We start from the raw sequence: 14,930 nt of genomic DNA, 5'->3' as shown, positions 1-14,930 counted from the left end.
ACATATAGTAGAGTAGGGGGAGATGGGACACCTTTAGCACAAAATGTACAAATACCCTGATCGTGTTTTAAACCATTAACAACGGTCTATAGGATTCGTAAGAATACGGTTGTATAATTCTTTTAGTGTTCTTTGTTTACTACCAAACGAGACAATAAAATAGAATGAAAAGGTGTCCCATCTTCCCCCACCCTACTATACATAACTTGACATTTGCCAAATTTGTGATAACGTTATTATCTCGGGTGGTTACCACCTGTTTAACTTAAACTAATAAAGAACCGTTAAAGATATTTAGCCAGATAAATAGCCTACACGACATCCCTTTTCACTTTCCAGATTCCAATAGTGTGTTTTTGTTTATACGAGCGCGAGCCAAAAGCTTCCTTATCTCTTCAAAGCTCGTAACTAAATAGAACTGGATCACCCTGGTTTAGACAACAAACGCGTAGCGCTTCGTTGGCTTCACTGGTGTGTTGCTAGTAGGCTTAGCGATACTTTAGTTCTAGTCAAGCGCAACGATTGCAGACGAAAAATAAATACGTTTGGTCATATAACAGTAAATTATCAGCAAGCATAACGTAGCATTGCGTGCGTAAATCGCGTAACAGGTTAAGTGTAGATACAGAGCGTAATATACGTGTGCATCCACAGACATAGTCCTATATTGGCAAAATTGGCTGTTCCGCTTTTATCATTATACTAAAACGTAAATACTGCTCTATTTAGTTTCTACCAGATGCTTAGTTAGCTAAAATCAAGAGTAAACCCGTGAAAGTAATTTAGTTAAAACTATAGTTAATAGTTCTTAATCAGAAATTAATGTGTTTTAGATGCGCGGTGTTTTACGTAAATGTTTAAGTATTATATGTGTTGCATTGCTTATGTATGTTTTTATTCAAATATCAGGTTTAAAGAAAATGAGACGTAAACTATCAGTAAACGAAAAAGGTAACGGGGTTGCGATTAAATTCTATTGGATACTTCATTCAGTAAATTTCCTGATTTAACAAAATCAAAATATAGTTGCAGATACTGCACGAAAAAAGGTCCGCTTTTCCCAGCTAGCAAACGAAGCTTTTAGCAACTTGGCTGGTTCGGTGGTCTACAATCGTGTTCCGAAATGTGCAAGCACCACCATCCGTAAACTGATTGTAAAACTTTCAATTCAATCACGGTTTAAAGTTCACATAGAAAGTAAACCGTTTATTAAGCAATGCTTAACTGAAACAGAACAGGTATATAGTGTATGGTTTAATATGCTGAACCCTTTGATTACTATTAAAAATTGTGTTTAGTATATTGGGAAAACGAGACACCTTTAGCACACAATATCAAAGTATTCTAATCGTGTTTTAAGCAATTTATGTGGTCTATTGAAGTTGTGAGGATACGATTTTATAGTTATTTAATTTTTTTGACCTACTACCAAATCGGACGAGGAAATAGAATGAAAAAGTGTCCCATCTTCCTATCCAACTATATATATAACGTGGTACTTACCATGCGTGTTTTTGTAGGTAAGCACATAACCATGATCGATTTTGGAAAATTAAACGATACTAAAACGAAAACTCATTTATAAAACAGACAAACTTGGCACACTCGTGGTCGACACTTGGCAATACAACAATGTTTGTTCGGCATTTATACTACGTGGATTTTACAAGGTAAAAAGTTCAAGTTAAAACAGCATGCTGTTCATAGCAGAAAATCAAATTCCCCTAATAACCTAGAAAACCAACATTCCAGGTTCGGGTTCCAGCAGCCTACTTATTTAAACGTTATCCGCGACCCAGTGGAGCGTTACGTATCCGCTTACTACTTTAATCGGTTCGGCTTTAAGGGTTGGACTGCTGAAAAGGCGAAGAAATGGCTCGTAAAAATGAGCGACGACAAACGATCCATGGTGAGTGGGTTTAGTACGAATGATATATAAGCTTTTGGGTCTAAAGTTCGCAGCCAAATAAACAAACTGTATAACCTTAACCGCTAGCGCCGTTGCTGTTTGCTCTTTGCAGTGGAGCTTATGGTTTCGTCTTAATTGCATAAAGAATCAATATTCTTTTGCAGAGCTTGGATGATTGTGTTTCTCGCAACGTTACACAATGTTTGTATGACAACCCGTCTCGGTATTTAAATTATTTTTGTGGTCAAGACAACCAGTGCAGGTAGGATGCTTGTATCATTAATCCGGCGTCGTAGCAAAGTGGCCTCTAACCCAACGGTAATGGGTTCAAGGCTCGTCGCTGCTACCCTTGTGGGCGTAATAGCGCCAGCCCAGTGATCACTAACGGGTTGTCTAAATTATCAGTCATACATAAAAAAGTTAAATCCCCAAAGATACTCATCCATAAAGTAACATACATGGTAACTCGTCAGCTGGCAAAAGGTTATGAAACAGAACACCCGTGTGATAACGGCAGTCGATTACCGGTGAACCGAGGACAAAGCAAGTTACATTCATTCATTAATAGTTTTGACATTATTCTCATAAACGCAGCCGGAGCAACGAGTGGAGCTTAAATAAAGCAAAGGAGAATGTGATGAACAGTTACTTGGTGGTAGGTCTTACTGAGGATATGGAAAATACTCTTAAAATATTAGAACACACGCTGCCAAGGTAATCCTGCTTAAAAAGTCTACTAATTTTGAAATCGTTGATATGTTGTGATTGGTCACACTGCTGCGGTGTTGGCAAAAAATGTATGTATATAAATACACCATAATACTAAATATAGTAGGGTGGGGGATGTTTGACAGTTTTGGAGTAATACCATATTACATTAGGTTTTGTTTCCGTTTATCATAAAATGGAAAAAGTAATTTTTAAAATGTCCCATCTTACCTCGCGTCCCATCGTACCCCACTTATACTCATAATTCTGCCTGTATTTTTAAAATAATACAATTTGTTTTCTTAAATGTGTTTGATTCTTATTGTATTTCGACCACGTTGGCCCGTCATATTAACACATCCTACAATTTAGTGTCGTAATTGTAACTAACGTACAAATTGATTTATAGATACTTCGACCGTGCCCGAGAAATGTTTGCTTCTGTGAATGGTAAGTGAAGGTGTGACGTAGAGAGTACTTTGGTCAATATACAGCGAACCATATATAGTCATAAGGTACAAAGTTCACCTTGTGTCAGACCGTTGTTTTGTATGAATTAACTTTTGGTAAAATGTCGTCATGAACGGTAAAGCGGGGTAAAATGGGACACGAAATGGGACAAGCACATTTTGCCCAAATACTCAAATGTCCATAAATTTATGCATTAAGATGATACTCCGAATTTGTAAAGTGGGGTGGGGGGGAAATGGGACATCTTTTTGTTCGATTTTCTTGTATCTTTGGTAGTAAACAAAGAACATTTATATTATTAGTTGTTTAAAACACGATATCAGGTTGCTTTGATATATTATGGCTAAAGGTGTCCCAACTTACCCCACACTACTTACAGCTACAAAATTTCTTTGAATTTATATGATTCGGCTAGCATTTCAAATTACATCTTGCCAATACCCTATTTTGCAAACACTGATAAGTTTTAATGTTTTTTTTGAGGCATTGAAAATTGTGTTTATCCGTGAGAATACCGTCAAATAACATTGTAACATTTGTTTTATTTATCTAAACTTGTAAAAAGGGAAAATATTTCACCCTTCCCGAGTTACACTTTGCCTCACTTTACTACATTTTATATTCAGCGATACGACATACGAAAACAGCGAACAAAAGACAACCATCAGAAGAAACAAAACGGAAACTGCGAACTGCGTTGTTCTACGAAGATCAGTTTTACAAATTCGTGAAAGCGAGATTTTATAAACAATTAAAAAGTATAGATCTTACCTAATATTGGTTCAACATTTATCCGACTTTTATATGGTTGAGTCTTGTCATTAATACCTCTGGCTCTACCGCACACAAATGTCGATGAAAAGCTACTGTGTCGCAATATTGCTTTTTTATTAATTTTGATTTGGTTGGCTGGTTTTATCCATATGCTGTATAGTAGGGTGGGGGAAGATGATACACTTTTTTAATCTATTTTCTATACGTCCCGTTTGGTAGTAAACAAAGAACAATCAAAGAATTATATAACACACCATCTTCACAACTCACACAGGTGGTCGTAATTGTTTAAAACACGATCAAGATATTTGAATATTATGTGCTAAAGGTGTCCCATATTCCTCCACCACCATGTAGGCTATAGCCAAAAGCTATATTTATTTTTAAACAATTAACCGAGCCCTCATTAAAATGAAAAATGAATGATAAATGTAAATTGTTTTTGGACAAAGATGCCCAAATGTGATCTAACGGTATCAACAAAGTTTTTAAAACGGAACAGCTTCTAAAAAACGCGTACAAACATCCCCTGAAGTAAACAAGAACTTCGGCCGTGCGAGAACGCAAACTTCCATAAGAAAAAAAGCCACAGGATCCCAGCTGATCAAAAAGTCACGTGATCGGAACACGATCGTTGCTTTTAACGGCTTCACAAAGACGCGATCGACCACTATAGGGTCAAAGCCCTTACAAAAGGATGGCGAACCAACTTAGCGCCCACACAACATGCCGTCAAGTAACACCGTCGATCCATAGGTTATTACGACACATGGCCAGAGAGTACGAACTGCATTTTACCCAAAGAATATGGATTCAACGTTCAAGACTCGTCGATGACAAAGTCCATAGATGGTAACTTTCAGTGGTCATTAATGGATCGTCTTAATTGTTAGTCATTCAGATAAATTACAAACTCTTACAAAGTTATGTAGTAACCGTGCACGACAACTGCGTTACTATTTAGATACAAACTTTGGAACAAGCATTATTTTAATATTAAAACTAACAACGCTATTAGTTTTTAAATTAAAGCTATTATATCTAGTAATGTGTTGTATAATAGTGTTAATATACATAATCAGATCAAAGTAGTGATTCCATGGGCTTTAAATCCAATTAGCTCCACATTTTACACCCCAAAGAATTCCTACAGTACATTTTGTTCGTGTGGTGGCGTAGTAGCAGATTGGTTGCTAGGAGTTTTACCCACGCTAATTATACCTCATGGCTTATTGTTTATTATAATGGCAAAATAATAAATTGACCACAAATTTAGTGTTTCCGATTTTTAGGTTGCCTTTCCATGCGGCTTTGGTCAAGGGTTTATCTAAATATTATTCCCTGAAACGGCTGAAACCCTGATCTGTATCGCGTTAACGCATAACTCCCATCACTAAAGTGCAAATGCTTTTGTCTGCAATCAGGGATTAGGAACATATGTGATGAAGGACAATGCAATAATATATAATATGATAAAAAGCAAAGCTTAAAATACAAATAGAATGGAAAGGAGGGCGCTGGAGGCTCCCGTGTTCTTCCCGAGCGCGTCTCGAGTGAAGATTCCATTTGTTGGAGATGACACTCGTCATATTAAAGTTGAAAAACCAGATGTTAACCCGGTATCAAATCCACTTGGAAAGCATCAAACCAACATCAACAAATTCTTTATAAAAGATGTCAGTAAACATCTAGAGTTTAGTGGGGATGTGGTCAAGGAACGATGTGCTCATGCTTTACCGTACGATGAGATTGATTTCCACACAGTTTACAACGCAAATGATGTTGTGGAAATATTGCCGAAAATCACAAAACCGACCGGTAGATTTAATGCAAGAGGATACATTAGGAAAGTTCCCGGTCACCTGACTAAACTTGCCTTGCCGAATGCTGCGAGGATGAAGCAAAAACCAAGAGACGTTACAGAGCGCCATGGCTACACTGCACCACGTTCCGCAAGTTCTGAAAAGAGCATGAGGCCTGTGTTTTTAACAGAAACAAACGCAGCATTTACTGAGCAAATAAAAAAGAAAAAATCCTCGAGAAGCAGATTGCCTTCTTCATATTACATCTCTGATAATGGACCGAATCAGCAAAAAAGCAAACATGGAACTCCATCAGAATGGGATGAATATGTCCTTGGAAGGTTAAGCAAAGACACGGCGAGGTGGATCGTATTTGAAAATGTTTCGGCGGGTTCCCAGAAAGAAAGACTCGACCGTCTCGTGAAAAACAAATTCGGAGCAAAAATTAGCAACACTCATCTTGTTCGTGAAGAGGTAATTAATCTATTTCATGTTATAGTGGGTTTAGCAGCCATTTTTTCCCAATTAAATTTTACCAGGTAGTGTGTTTTTAATGACTGCTATTTTGTTGCTAGTTGCTTTCTCTTCGTTGTTTCAATAAAATTATTCATCGCTGCTATTTATATTAGAAGAGATAAATAGAATTGTTTATGTTAAAAGTTAATGTAGTATAAGTTACCATACAATCATGGTTTTGACATTATTTTAATTTTATGACAGGGAGAAGAAACAGATATTGAAGCGATAGAGAATAAAAAGCTTGAACTAAAGAAAAAAGAGCTGGAAGAAAGAAGGCACCGAAAGAAAATTGAAAAGCTTGAGAAACTTCACGCTGATCCTCTTCTGCAGCAAACATTTGCACAATATTATAAACTACCACGTTTCATCAAACAAGAAAGAAGTAAAGTCATCACAGTCAGTGGTGAGATATTATTGTCGTGTCCTAATTTGGTGTCATTGAAAAAAAAACGCATGCATGTAGCATGATACAAAGACATCTGGCTTGGTTAATGAAACTGCCACCATGGTGGTGGTGTTTGTCTTTGGGCATAACAATTAAAGGTTATTTAGCGATACTATAAGGATATTGTGTGTTTTAATGCAGCCCTGTTATAACATAATAGTAATAACTTTATTTGGCTTTTACGGTAGCGAAGATTTGAAAATTATTTAAACAAAAGGACAGGATATAGCAACAAAACAACAGTTGTTATAAAACTGTGTATGCAAAGATAAACAAAGTGTCATTCATTCAATTGTACAGATTCAGTGAACCAAACAGCTCAGAACCTCCAAGTGAAACACCTAGAAGCTCCCCCTCCTCCAAAGATGCAGGACTTCCTTAATCCCGCTGCGGGAAAATTTATCAACTCCACACAGAATGCATTCGAACAGCAATTATATACAAGTATGCAGGAACTTATTCTACATTTCCTTTAGATTGTCATAAATCCAGCGCCATGGCAGACTGTTTAGTGCGCCTGCCTCCAACTGTATGTGTCCTTGGTCAAGAAACCTAAAGATTGCTCCAACCCAGTGGTCACTAATGGGTTATCCAAATTATCAGCCATACCTAAAAAAAAAAATCTTGGTAGCTCCTATCACGTAAGCTAGAACGAGGTGTATGAACACCCATGTTATAACGACTGTCCTTTTCCAGTCAAAGCAGTATACAGCAAGTTAAGTTCAGTCTGGCGCCGTGGCAAAGTGGTTAGCGCGCCTGCCTGTAACCCAGAGGTAATGAGTTCGAGGCTCGACGCTGCTACCATTTTGGGCGTATGTGTCCTTGTGCAAGACACTTAACTGCAGTTGCTCCAACCCAGAGGTCACTAATGGGTTGTCCAAATTATCAGTCATACAAAAAAAAAAAAAAAATAATAATTACCTACAAAGTAACATACGTGGTAACTCGTAAGCTGACACGAGGTGTATGAACACCAGTGTTATAACGACTGTCATTTTCTCGCCAAGCGAGGATAAAAGTAAATTACATTCAATTTCATTTGAAAATTCATAAGAAACTAGTATAAATCACAAGTCACTTAACTGATCTTTAGATCAAGCCAAACCTGTTTATCAAAAGAATGGAAACAAGAGTCGTATTATCATGGATGACTTATCGGAGTATCAAAGTAACATTCAGGATTTGTATCCTCCCAACCGAGCTCAGTGGAGACATGTTAACGACAAAAAGAAGACACATCGTAGTGGTAGGTTATAGTTAGGTTGTGTTTTGGTAAAATACACAGAAATTCTAATTCCAATTGAAATTACGGCCCAAATTTTATACCTTATATTTTACTTATAATCCATGACAAAAGTATTCGTAAATTAATTTAACTTGTGAAGATTTTGCAGCACACGTAGCCTATTACATGACATACATTGTTAAATGTAGTAATTTCATCTACCAGGTAACACGACGCGTGGTTTACAACGTTGGCGTGGTCTCCCTCAGCCCGCAGACTTTACTTCGGAACGCGGACTCAACCCTCCCTGCATGGAGTCAGCTAAATTTGAAGATTTTAGAATGTCCAGCACCACCACCACTATGCTTAACAATGCACCCATGATACATATAGTGGAGGAATGGAGATCTAAATGGAGACTAGGTGGGCAATATTGTAATAAAACATTGTTTTTGGTTGTCAGTTGCAAACACCATCATAACATTTTCTAAATGGCGCCTTAGCACAGTTGCTTAGTGCGCTTGCCTCTAACCTAGAGGAAATGGGTTCAAGTCTCATCACTGCTGCAATTGTGGACGTTTGTGTCCTTGGGCAAGACACTTGACAGCAATTGCTCCAACCCAGTAGTCCTTAATGGGTTGTCTAAGTATCAGCTATTAATATAAAAAGAATAAAATAAAAAAATCACCTACAAAGACATGGTAACTCGTAAGCTAATACTTGCTGTATAAACACCTGTGTTATAACAACTGTCGTTTTCCAGCCACCCGAGAATAAAGCAAGTTACATTACATTCATAAATATATTGACTGACACTGACTTCCTGACCAGAAGGTTGGAATTCAAGTGAATTCATACCACATTGTATACGAATTATATTTTCTCTACAGCTAGTCGCTGGCAAGATATTACTTTGGCCGATGTTATTACTGACATGAACAACATACATGACCATTTAAGGTTAGGTGCGGTGGCAGCGTGTGCAATGGCTTCTCTGCACAAAATACCAGTTGCTGATCTTGCAGTATTACGTAAGCTAAATACCACATTTAGCCTGAATCTACACAGTATAGCATAAATACAATTAAGTGAACTTTTGCTCTTGCTCTCCTCATTGGTTCTTGAGTAGGAAAAAGCCCAGTTTAAAATATTTTGGTTTTAAGCATTTGGGAGATTGTTGTGCATGTTAGTTTAAGCATATGCATATGAAAAATATGTTCCAACATAATCTTAAACACAATTTTTTAACCTATATGACTTTAAAAAGTTGGTACTGTAATAATTTGTCTGGTTCGGCGGCACAGTAGTTGGCAGGCTTGTCTATAGCCTATAGGTTAGAAGTTTAAGATTTGTCGCTACAATTGTGGGCATGTGAATAATTGGTTGTCTAAATTGTCATACAGAAAAAAATAGATTTTCAGTTGAATTATTTTTGAACAGCTGTCTTGCCAACCATTGATGCTTCTGTTTGTGATGGAGGTTCAGAGAAAGGACATCTTCCTGAAGTGTTGCTCACAGCAGTTAGAAAAAGTCTAAAAGATTCAAATAGCAGAGTGAGGCTTGCTGCAGCTATGTGCTTGTACACGCTATCCATATGCGATGAAACTGTGGAAGAAATATTGGAACATAATTTAGAGCATGGTAAGTGAAATATTCAATAAACTAAGTCTGTAAGAAATGTTTCAATAATGTAACTTGCTTTATCCTCGTGTGGCCGGAAACTAGTGTGGTTAAACAGGGGTGTTCTGTTTAACACCTTGTGCCAGCTTACGAGCTACCAAGTATGTTACTTTGTGGATGATTATTTTGGGGGATTTTTTTTATGTGTGGCTGATATTTGGCCAACCCATTAGTAAATACTGGGTTAAAGCAATTGCCGTTAAGTGTCTTGCCCAACGACATATACGCCCACAATGGCAACAACGACAAGCCTTGAAACCATTACCTCTTGGATAGAGGCATGTGCTCAACCAACTGTGTTACAGCTCCGGTTGCCCGAGACAATTGTCTTCCAATGTTATTTAAAGCGTTTCCAATGAAATTCAACAACATTTTTAAAACCTGAAAATCTTATAAATATGTTTAACACAATCTATATATTCCACGCAGGTGTTCCCACTGATAAAATGGCTTGTGCTCAGTGCTTAGCTTTGAGTGGTAACACTGACGCAAGAGTTGTTCACTTACTCATTCAGATGTTACTTGAAACAGATCAGCATAGTCAAGCTACTGCACTCCTTGTACATGTCAGTCAACACACTGTACGTGATTCCTCCGGTTTTTCTTTTTCCTGAAAAGGCTTAAAAAACGCTTATTTATTCAGACATACACTGTGTTTCTGTCCACATTACCTGACATATATTATAAACTTTAACTGCTCACGTACCCTTATTATAAACAAAAGCTACTGTTTTTTTTAATATATTATTCTTTAACAGTTTCAAAGTATTTATTATTCTGCTTTGCTAAGCATAATGTATAGATGGGGTAAGATTGGACACCTATTCATACTATTTTAGACTCCCATAGACCGCTGTTAATTGTTTAAAACACGATCAGAATATTTAGATTCTATGTGCTAAAGGTGTCCCATCTTCCCCACCCTACTATATAAATTTTTACCTTCGGCATTAAACAAATTTTACAGATGAAACATTTGTATAATAAAGTTAACATATTTGTTACTTTCCAGAGGTTAGTACACTCGTTGCTAGCAGAACAACTTAACAGCAGCAGTTGGAAGGACAAGGTTATTTCATGTAAAGTACTCGCACAACTATCTGGTAATATCAACCGAGATCTTGTCCACAAACTTTCAAACTTAATGTGGGAAGACTGGAGTTCGGAGGTGTGGGATATTGTGCAGATATCTTAAACGTGGCAGAAAAACTTTGTTAAAATTGGTTTTATCTTGTTTTTATTCAAGCTAGAATATTTAGCTGTATTAGGTTTATTAATTGTCCGACGCTGTGGCAAAGTGGTTAGCGCACCTGCCTGTAACCCAGAGGTAATGGATTCAAGGATCGTTACTGCTACCATTGTGGCCGTATGTGTCCTTGGGCAAGACACTTAGGGGCATTTGCTCTGCTATTTTAAAAACATATTTGCCTGAACATTGAACTTTTCAATTTTAAATAAATAGTAGATTAGGGGAAGATCGGACACCTGTTCGTTGTGTTCTCGTCCCATTTGGTGGTAAACAAAAAATTCAAAAAAATATAAAATATCAATCCCATATACGGTTGTAAATTTGAAACAGAATCAGGATGTTTGTATATTAAGTGCTTAAGGTGTCCTATCTTCACCCACCCTACTATATATTTTATAGTATACTTATAAGTAGTGTATTCTAATAAAGAAACACTTTACCAGGTAAGAAAAGCAGCATCTCGTACTTTGGGTCGTACAGGCCATGGTCGCGACGTTCACTTTGATTTGAGGGAAAAACTTGCCACAGGCAATGAACGTGTTTGTGCTGATGTGCTTAGGAAGATTGCTCATCTTGGCATCATGACTGCTACTTTACTGCCTGAGTTTATTAAATGTTTCAGGTACATGTTGTGATAACCAAAGTTGCTCTAATCTCTGTGTTAATGTTATCAATAAACATGTAATTGTTCTAAGCCTTTCTCTGTCAAAATCTCAAAAAGATAGATTTCTACTTTAAATATTGTATTTAATAAACAGAAAATTAAAGTAATTATACTTTTAGTCAAATACAGCTTCTTTTTTTCTAATATTTTACAACTTTTTTAGAAAGCTTTGTGCCAATCTATCCATAGCTCTTTCTCAAAAATTTTAACCTATTGAATAAATAGAATTTTCACCATTTTCGCAATCTAACAAATGCCCATTGAAACACACTGTGATTAACACTATAGCTTTCAGTGCAGAGTATGTGTCTGTGAGATTGGAAAGTTGTAAAACAGCAGCCAAGTTGATGATTGCTGATGAACGAGTTGTGAAGCAACTTGTCCGACTCACCCAGTTTGACCCAGCGTGGAAAATTAAAGCTTACGCCATCAAAGGTTAGATTCTGTTCAGAAACATTCTACTCTAAGTGGGTGAGTTCCCACATCGTGCCATGTCATGGGTCCTATGATTTAGGCCAGGATTGGCCCATTACCAACCTGTAAAAACATATAATTAAAGTTTAAATTTAAGTAAAAAACATATAGAAGTTTAACTTTAACTGTTAAATTATAATAAAACAAACTGTTTGTTAGCACTCGGAGATATTGGAATGTTGTGTGATAAAGCTGAGAGCTCCCTCGTGTGGGCTCTTCGTTTTGAAGATGAACCTGGAGTTAGGTTGGAGGCGTGCGTGGCCATCTGTAAACTCAACTGCCAATCAGATGAAGTTATTCATGTCCTGCAGGATCGAGTTCTTGTAGAACCAGATGCTGCAGTTAAAGAGTAAGTGGTGGTACAGATTATATATACATGGGGGCAAGGTATGAAATATGGCACCAGTGTTAGAATATGTGATGAAGCTTTTGTATGCGAGATAAATAAGTGAAAATTATTTATAAATGTAACTTGCTTTATTCTCCTATGTCCTGAAAACAACAGACGTTTAATATAGTGTTCTGTTTCATACACCTGGTGCCAGCTTACAAGTTACCATGTATTTTGCTTTGTTCATACAACTAAGTCTACGCACTAAATTTTCTCGTTAAATAAATTTTACCTAACATTTTAGGCTCTTTAATTTTTACCCAAACAAAACTTACCTTTTGTGGACTTCATCATTTAAACATAAAGTTTAGGCTATGTTGTTGCAGTGTTAAAAAAAACTAACTTTTCATATGACATATAATGAAAAATGCAAAAATGCTTTTATTTCTCAGGGAGGTTCGGAAGACACTAGATGCTTTTGGGATGAGCGGACCAGAGGATAACATGGAAATGATCCGTCAGATCAAGGCAGAAGTTCAGAGGTTGTGTAAGAAGAGCGTGGTGGCTGCCAAAGTTATCATGTATGAGAAAGAACTTGATAAATACGAAAGAAAGGTACAAGCGTTTTTTTTTTTTTAGTCAAATTCAATACTTACTAAAGTATCCATTCATGATATAAACACCAGCAACTACTATTTCATTTGTCTGTCTGACGCTACCATCTGACTGGTCTAAGTATTACCTTAACTCCCTCTCTGCCCTAATTTACTCTGTTGAAATCTGGCTATCGTTAGTGATTTACGTTATTAACTCTTCTTATCTATTATCAATACATCTGTACTAATTCATTAAGTGGAGAGCATCAATGGAGTTTTAAACAACAGCGGCTTATTCGTTACGACTTTAACTGCATCAGCAATTCTTAATAAACCATAGCTTCTACACAAACATTATTTCAAACCACTTTTTATAAAGGTAAAATGCGTCATATATAAACTTTTAATTAATAGTTCAATTGAAATATTTGGAAGTTCTCCAACATGTTAAAATCAAAAAATTTTTTTTTTAGTTTTATTCATGTATGTCAACCTGTCAACCACATTACTATAGGCACAATATATCGGCAACGTTCTCTACGATTCAAGTTCCAGCAACGATTCATCTGATGATGATGATGTCACACCCGAAATCAACAATGTTTTAATGAAGTCTCGTGCCTCATGTAAGGTTTATTTAATCTGTAATAATAATAATAACAATAACTTTATCTGTCTCTTTGATTACTGTAGCAAAGATTTTAAAATATAACAAAAGGAAAGGATATAGCGACAAAACAACAGTTGTTGAAAATATATTTACATTTAATTAGCGCGCCTGCCTGTAACCCAAAGTAATAAGTTCAAGGCTTGTCGCTGCTACTATTGTGGTGTATGTGTCCTTGAGCAAGACACTTAACGGCAATTGCTCCAACCTAGTGGTCACTAATGGGTTGTCCAAATTATTAGCCATACATAAAACAATGAAAAAATCCCTAAAAATTAATCACCCACAAAGTAACATACATGTCAAGTCGTAAGCTGGCACGAGGTGTTAAACCCAGGCGATATCGATTGTAGTTTTCTGGCCACGCGAGAATAAAGTAAGTTACATTTATTCATTCAATTGAAAGAAATTAAGCACGGTCGCTACACCTAGCGGACAAACAAGCCATTTATGTTTAATTATTATTAAATTATTCTAATACAAACAAAAGTCCATGATGGAAAAACAGACAAAACCAATGTATATTTAAGATTTGGTATAAAGGCTTATTGGTATATCGTCAGTTATGATTTAATTACGTTTACAGCTTCATCAAGAAAGAACTCTTTACCTCGTCCACCAAGTATAACACTCACTCCTTCTGCTGATCGACCTGAAACAAGAGGTAAGTGACCATACACTTGCTTTCTTACCTGATTATTATCAAGTGTTGGGGAATCTCATTGGACAGCAATTCCCGCAAGAAGACCATTAGATCGCTAAATAAAATCCTACACAGGAGTTTACATTTTGTTATCCCAGGTTTATTACTAAGTTGCCCAACAGCTTCATATGAGATATTCAACTCATTTCTGCTGATTTTAAATCAAAAACTTGAACTTTAACGTGTAAGTGTCAGGCCCCAAACGTTTTTAACAAAGGGTTGTGTTAAACTGCGCATGCGCAATGGCGCCCCGCCCAAATTCAACGGTCAGGAACAAACGTATCACGGCACTGGCCCAAATATATTACGACACCAGTACAGTGATTGTATATCCTTTTTTTGCTGTGGCTAACACTCCGTTGTTTGGTCTCTTGCCTAAGAACAAATACCCACCAACAACAATGAGTGGTATCTATCAGTTTCTTAACTTCGTACTATACTTTTAAGTAGAAGCAATCGCCCCATTCACTGTTTTGGCACTGGTTTGTAATGGGCCTATATAAATATATCTTTCTTTCAAATAACGACACATTACGTTCGATGATTGTTGCAGAAAAATCGAGCAGTCGCATTGAAGTTTTGTACGAAGAAGATCCGTCTATGCTGAACAAGCGAGATTCATTAACTCCCATAGCAAGCACGCAACTTACACCGTGAATAATGAACACTGTACGTTAAATACAAACCAAAACCTTGCAGATTATTCAAGTGGT

At 36.7% G+C, this 14,930-nt stretch overlaps 2 protein-coding genes and 1 long non-coding RNA gene across 7 annotated transcripts; 2 read left to right on the top strand and 1 right to left on the bottom strand.

Moving 5' to 3' along the window:
- Window positions 1-206: 206 nt before the first annotated feature.
- Window positions 207-4,195, top strand: LOC149739593 (uronyl 2-sulfotransferase-like). Of its 3 annotated transcripts, none has more exons than XM_089873044.1 (8): window positions 207-951; window positions 1,027-1,238; window positions 1,591-1,670; window positions 1,753-1,909; window positions 2,074-2,171; window positions 2,504-2,564; window positions 3,027-3,067; window positions 3,715-3,858. In XM_089873044.1, the coding sequence occupies exons 1-8, from the start codon at window positions 834-836 to the stop codon at window positions 3,833-3,835; spliced, it is 888 nt and encodes a 295-aa protein (XP_089729170.1). In that variant the 5' UTR covers window positions 207-833; the 3' UTR covers window positions 3,836-3,858. The 3 variants fall into 3 exon arrangements, 2 of the variants coding, with proteins under 2 accessions (XP_089729170.1, XP_089729169.1); XR_016384447.1 differs by having other exon boundaries at window positions 208-951; window positions 2,504-2,623; window positions 3,027-3,132; XM_089873043.1 differs by having other exon boundaries at window positions 247-951; window positions 2,504-2,623; window positions 3,715-4,195.
- Window positions 4,196-4,303: 108 nt separating this feature from the next.
- On the top strand, window positions 4,304-14,920 carry LOC149739591 (HEAT repeat-containing protein 4-like). 3 transcript variants are annotated; one of them, XM_089873040.1, is made up of 16 exons: window positions 4,393-6,138; window positions 6,385-6,586; window positions 6,929-7,072; window positions 7,722-7,874; window positions 8,079-8,276; window positions 8,744-8,884; window positions 9,294-9,494; window positions 9,963-10,114; window positions 10,546-10,701; window positions 11,226-11,404; window positions 11,742-11,881; window positions 12,080-12,269; window positions 12,704-12,866; window positions 13,362-13,473; window positions 14,101-14,178; window positions 14,771-14,920. In XM_089873040.1, exons 1-16 carry the CDS (start codon window positions 5,365-5,367, stop codon window positions 14,872-14,874), a joined length of 3,087 nt encoding a protein of 1,028 aa, XP_089729166.1. In that variant the 5' UTR covers window positions 4,393-5,364; the 3' UTR covers window positions 14,875-14,920. The 3 variants fall into 3 exon arrangements, with proteins under 3 accessions (XP_089729167.1, XP_089729168.1, XP_089729166.1); XM_089873041.1 differs by lacking the exon at window positions 8,744-8,884 and having other exon boundaries at window positions 4,304-6,138; XM_089873042.1 differs by lacking the exons at window positions 12,704-12,866; window positions 13,362-13,473; window positions 14,771-14,920 and having other exon boundaries at window positions 4,304-6,138.
- LOC149739592 (uncharacterized) lies at window positions 9,233-12,084 on the bottom strand. The gene is made up of 3 exons (XR_016384448.1): window positions 11,838-12,084; window positions 11,223-11,382; window positions 9,233-9,458 (listed from the first exon to the last, which is right to left on the bottom strand). It is a non-coding gene; the product is annotated as an uncharacterized LOC149739592 (long non-coding RNA).
- Window positions 14,921-14,930: the final 10 nt, after the last annotated feature.

The sequence above is a fragment of the Ciona robusta genome, chromosome 2 (genome assembly GCF_009617815.1).
Source record: "Ciona robusta chromosome 2, ASM961781v2".
Taxonomy (NCBI): Eukaryota; Metazoa; Chordata; class Ascidiacea; order Phlebobranchia; family Cionidae; genus Ciona; species Ciona robusta.
Note: the sequence above shows the minus strand (reverse complement) of the source record. Positions and strands in the feature narration are given on the sequence as shown.

What these genes read in the sequence shown, in the direction of transcription:
- LOC149739593 (XM_089873043.1), top strand. Translation starts at nt 834, where the DNA reads ATGCGCGGTGTTTTACGTAAATGTTTAAGTATTATATGTGTTGCATTG. An exon ending in TACTACGTGGATTTTACAAG is followed by an intron (nt 1,671 to 1,752) that starts GTAAAAAGTTCA and finishes CCAACATTCCAG; the next exon opens with GTTCGGGTTCCAGCAGCCTA. An exon ending in AATGTTTGCTTCTGTGAATG is followed by an intron (nt 3,068 to 3,714) that starts GTAAGTGAAGGT and finishes TTTTATATTCAG; the next exon opens with CGATACGACATACGAAAACA.
- LOC149739591 (XM_089873040.1), top strand. Translation starts at nt 5,365, where the DNA reads ATGGAAAGGAGGGCGCTGGAGGCTCCCGTGTTCTTCCCGAGCGCGTCT. An exon ending in GGGAAGACTGGAGTTCGGAG is followed by an intron (nt 10,702 to 11,225) that starts GTGTGGGATATT and finishes ACACTTTACCAG; the next exon opens with GTAAGAAAAGCAGCATCTCG. An exon ending in CCAGATGCTGCAGTTAAAGA is followed by an intron (nt 12,270 to 12,703) that starts GTAAGTGGTGGT and finishes TTTATTTCTCAG; the next exon opens with GGAGGTTCGGAAGACACTAG.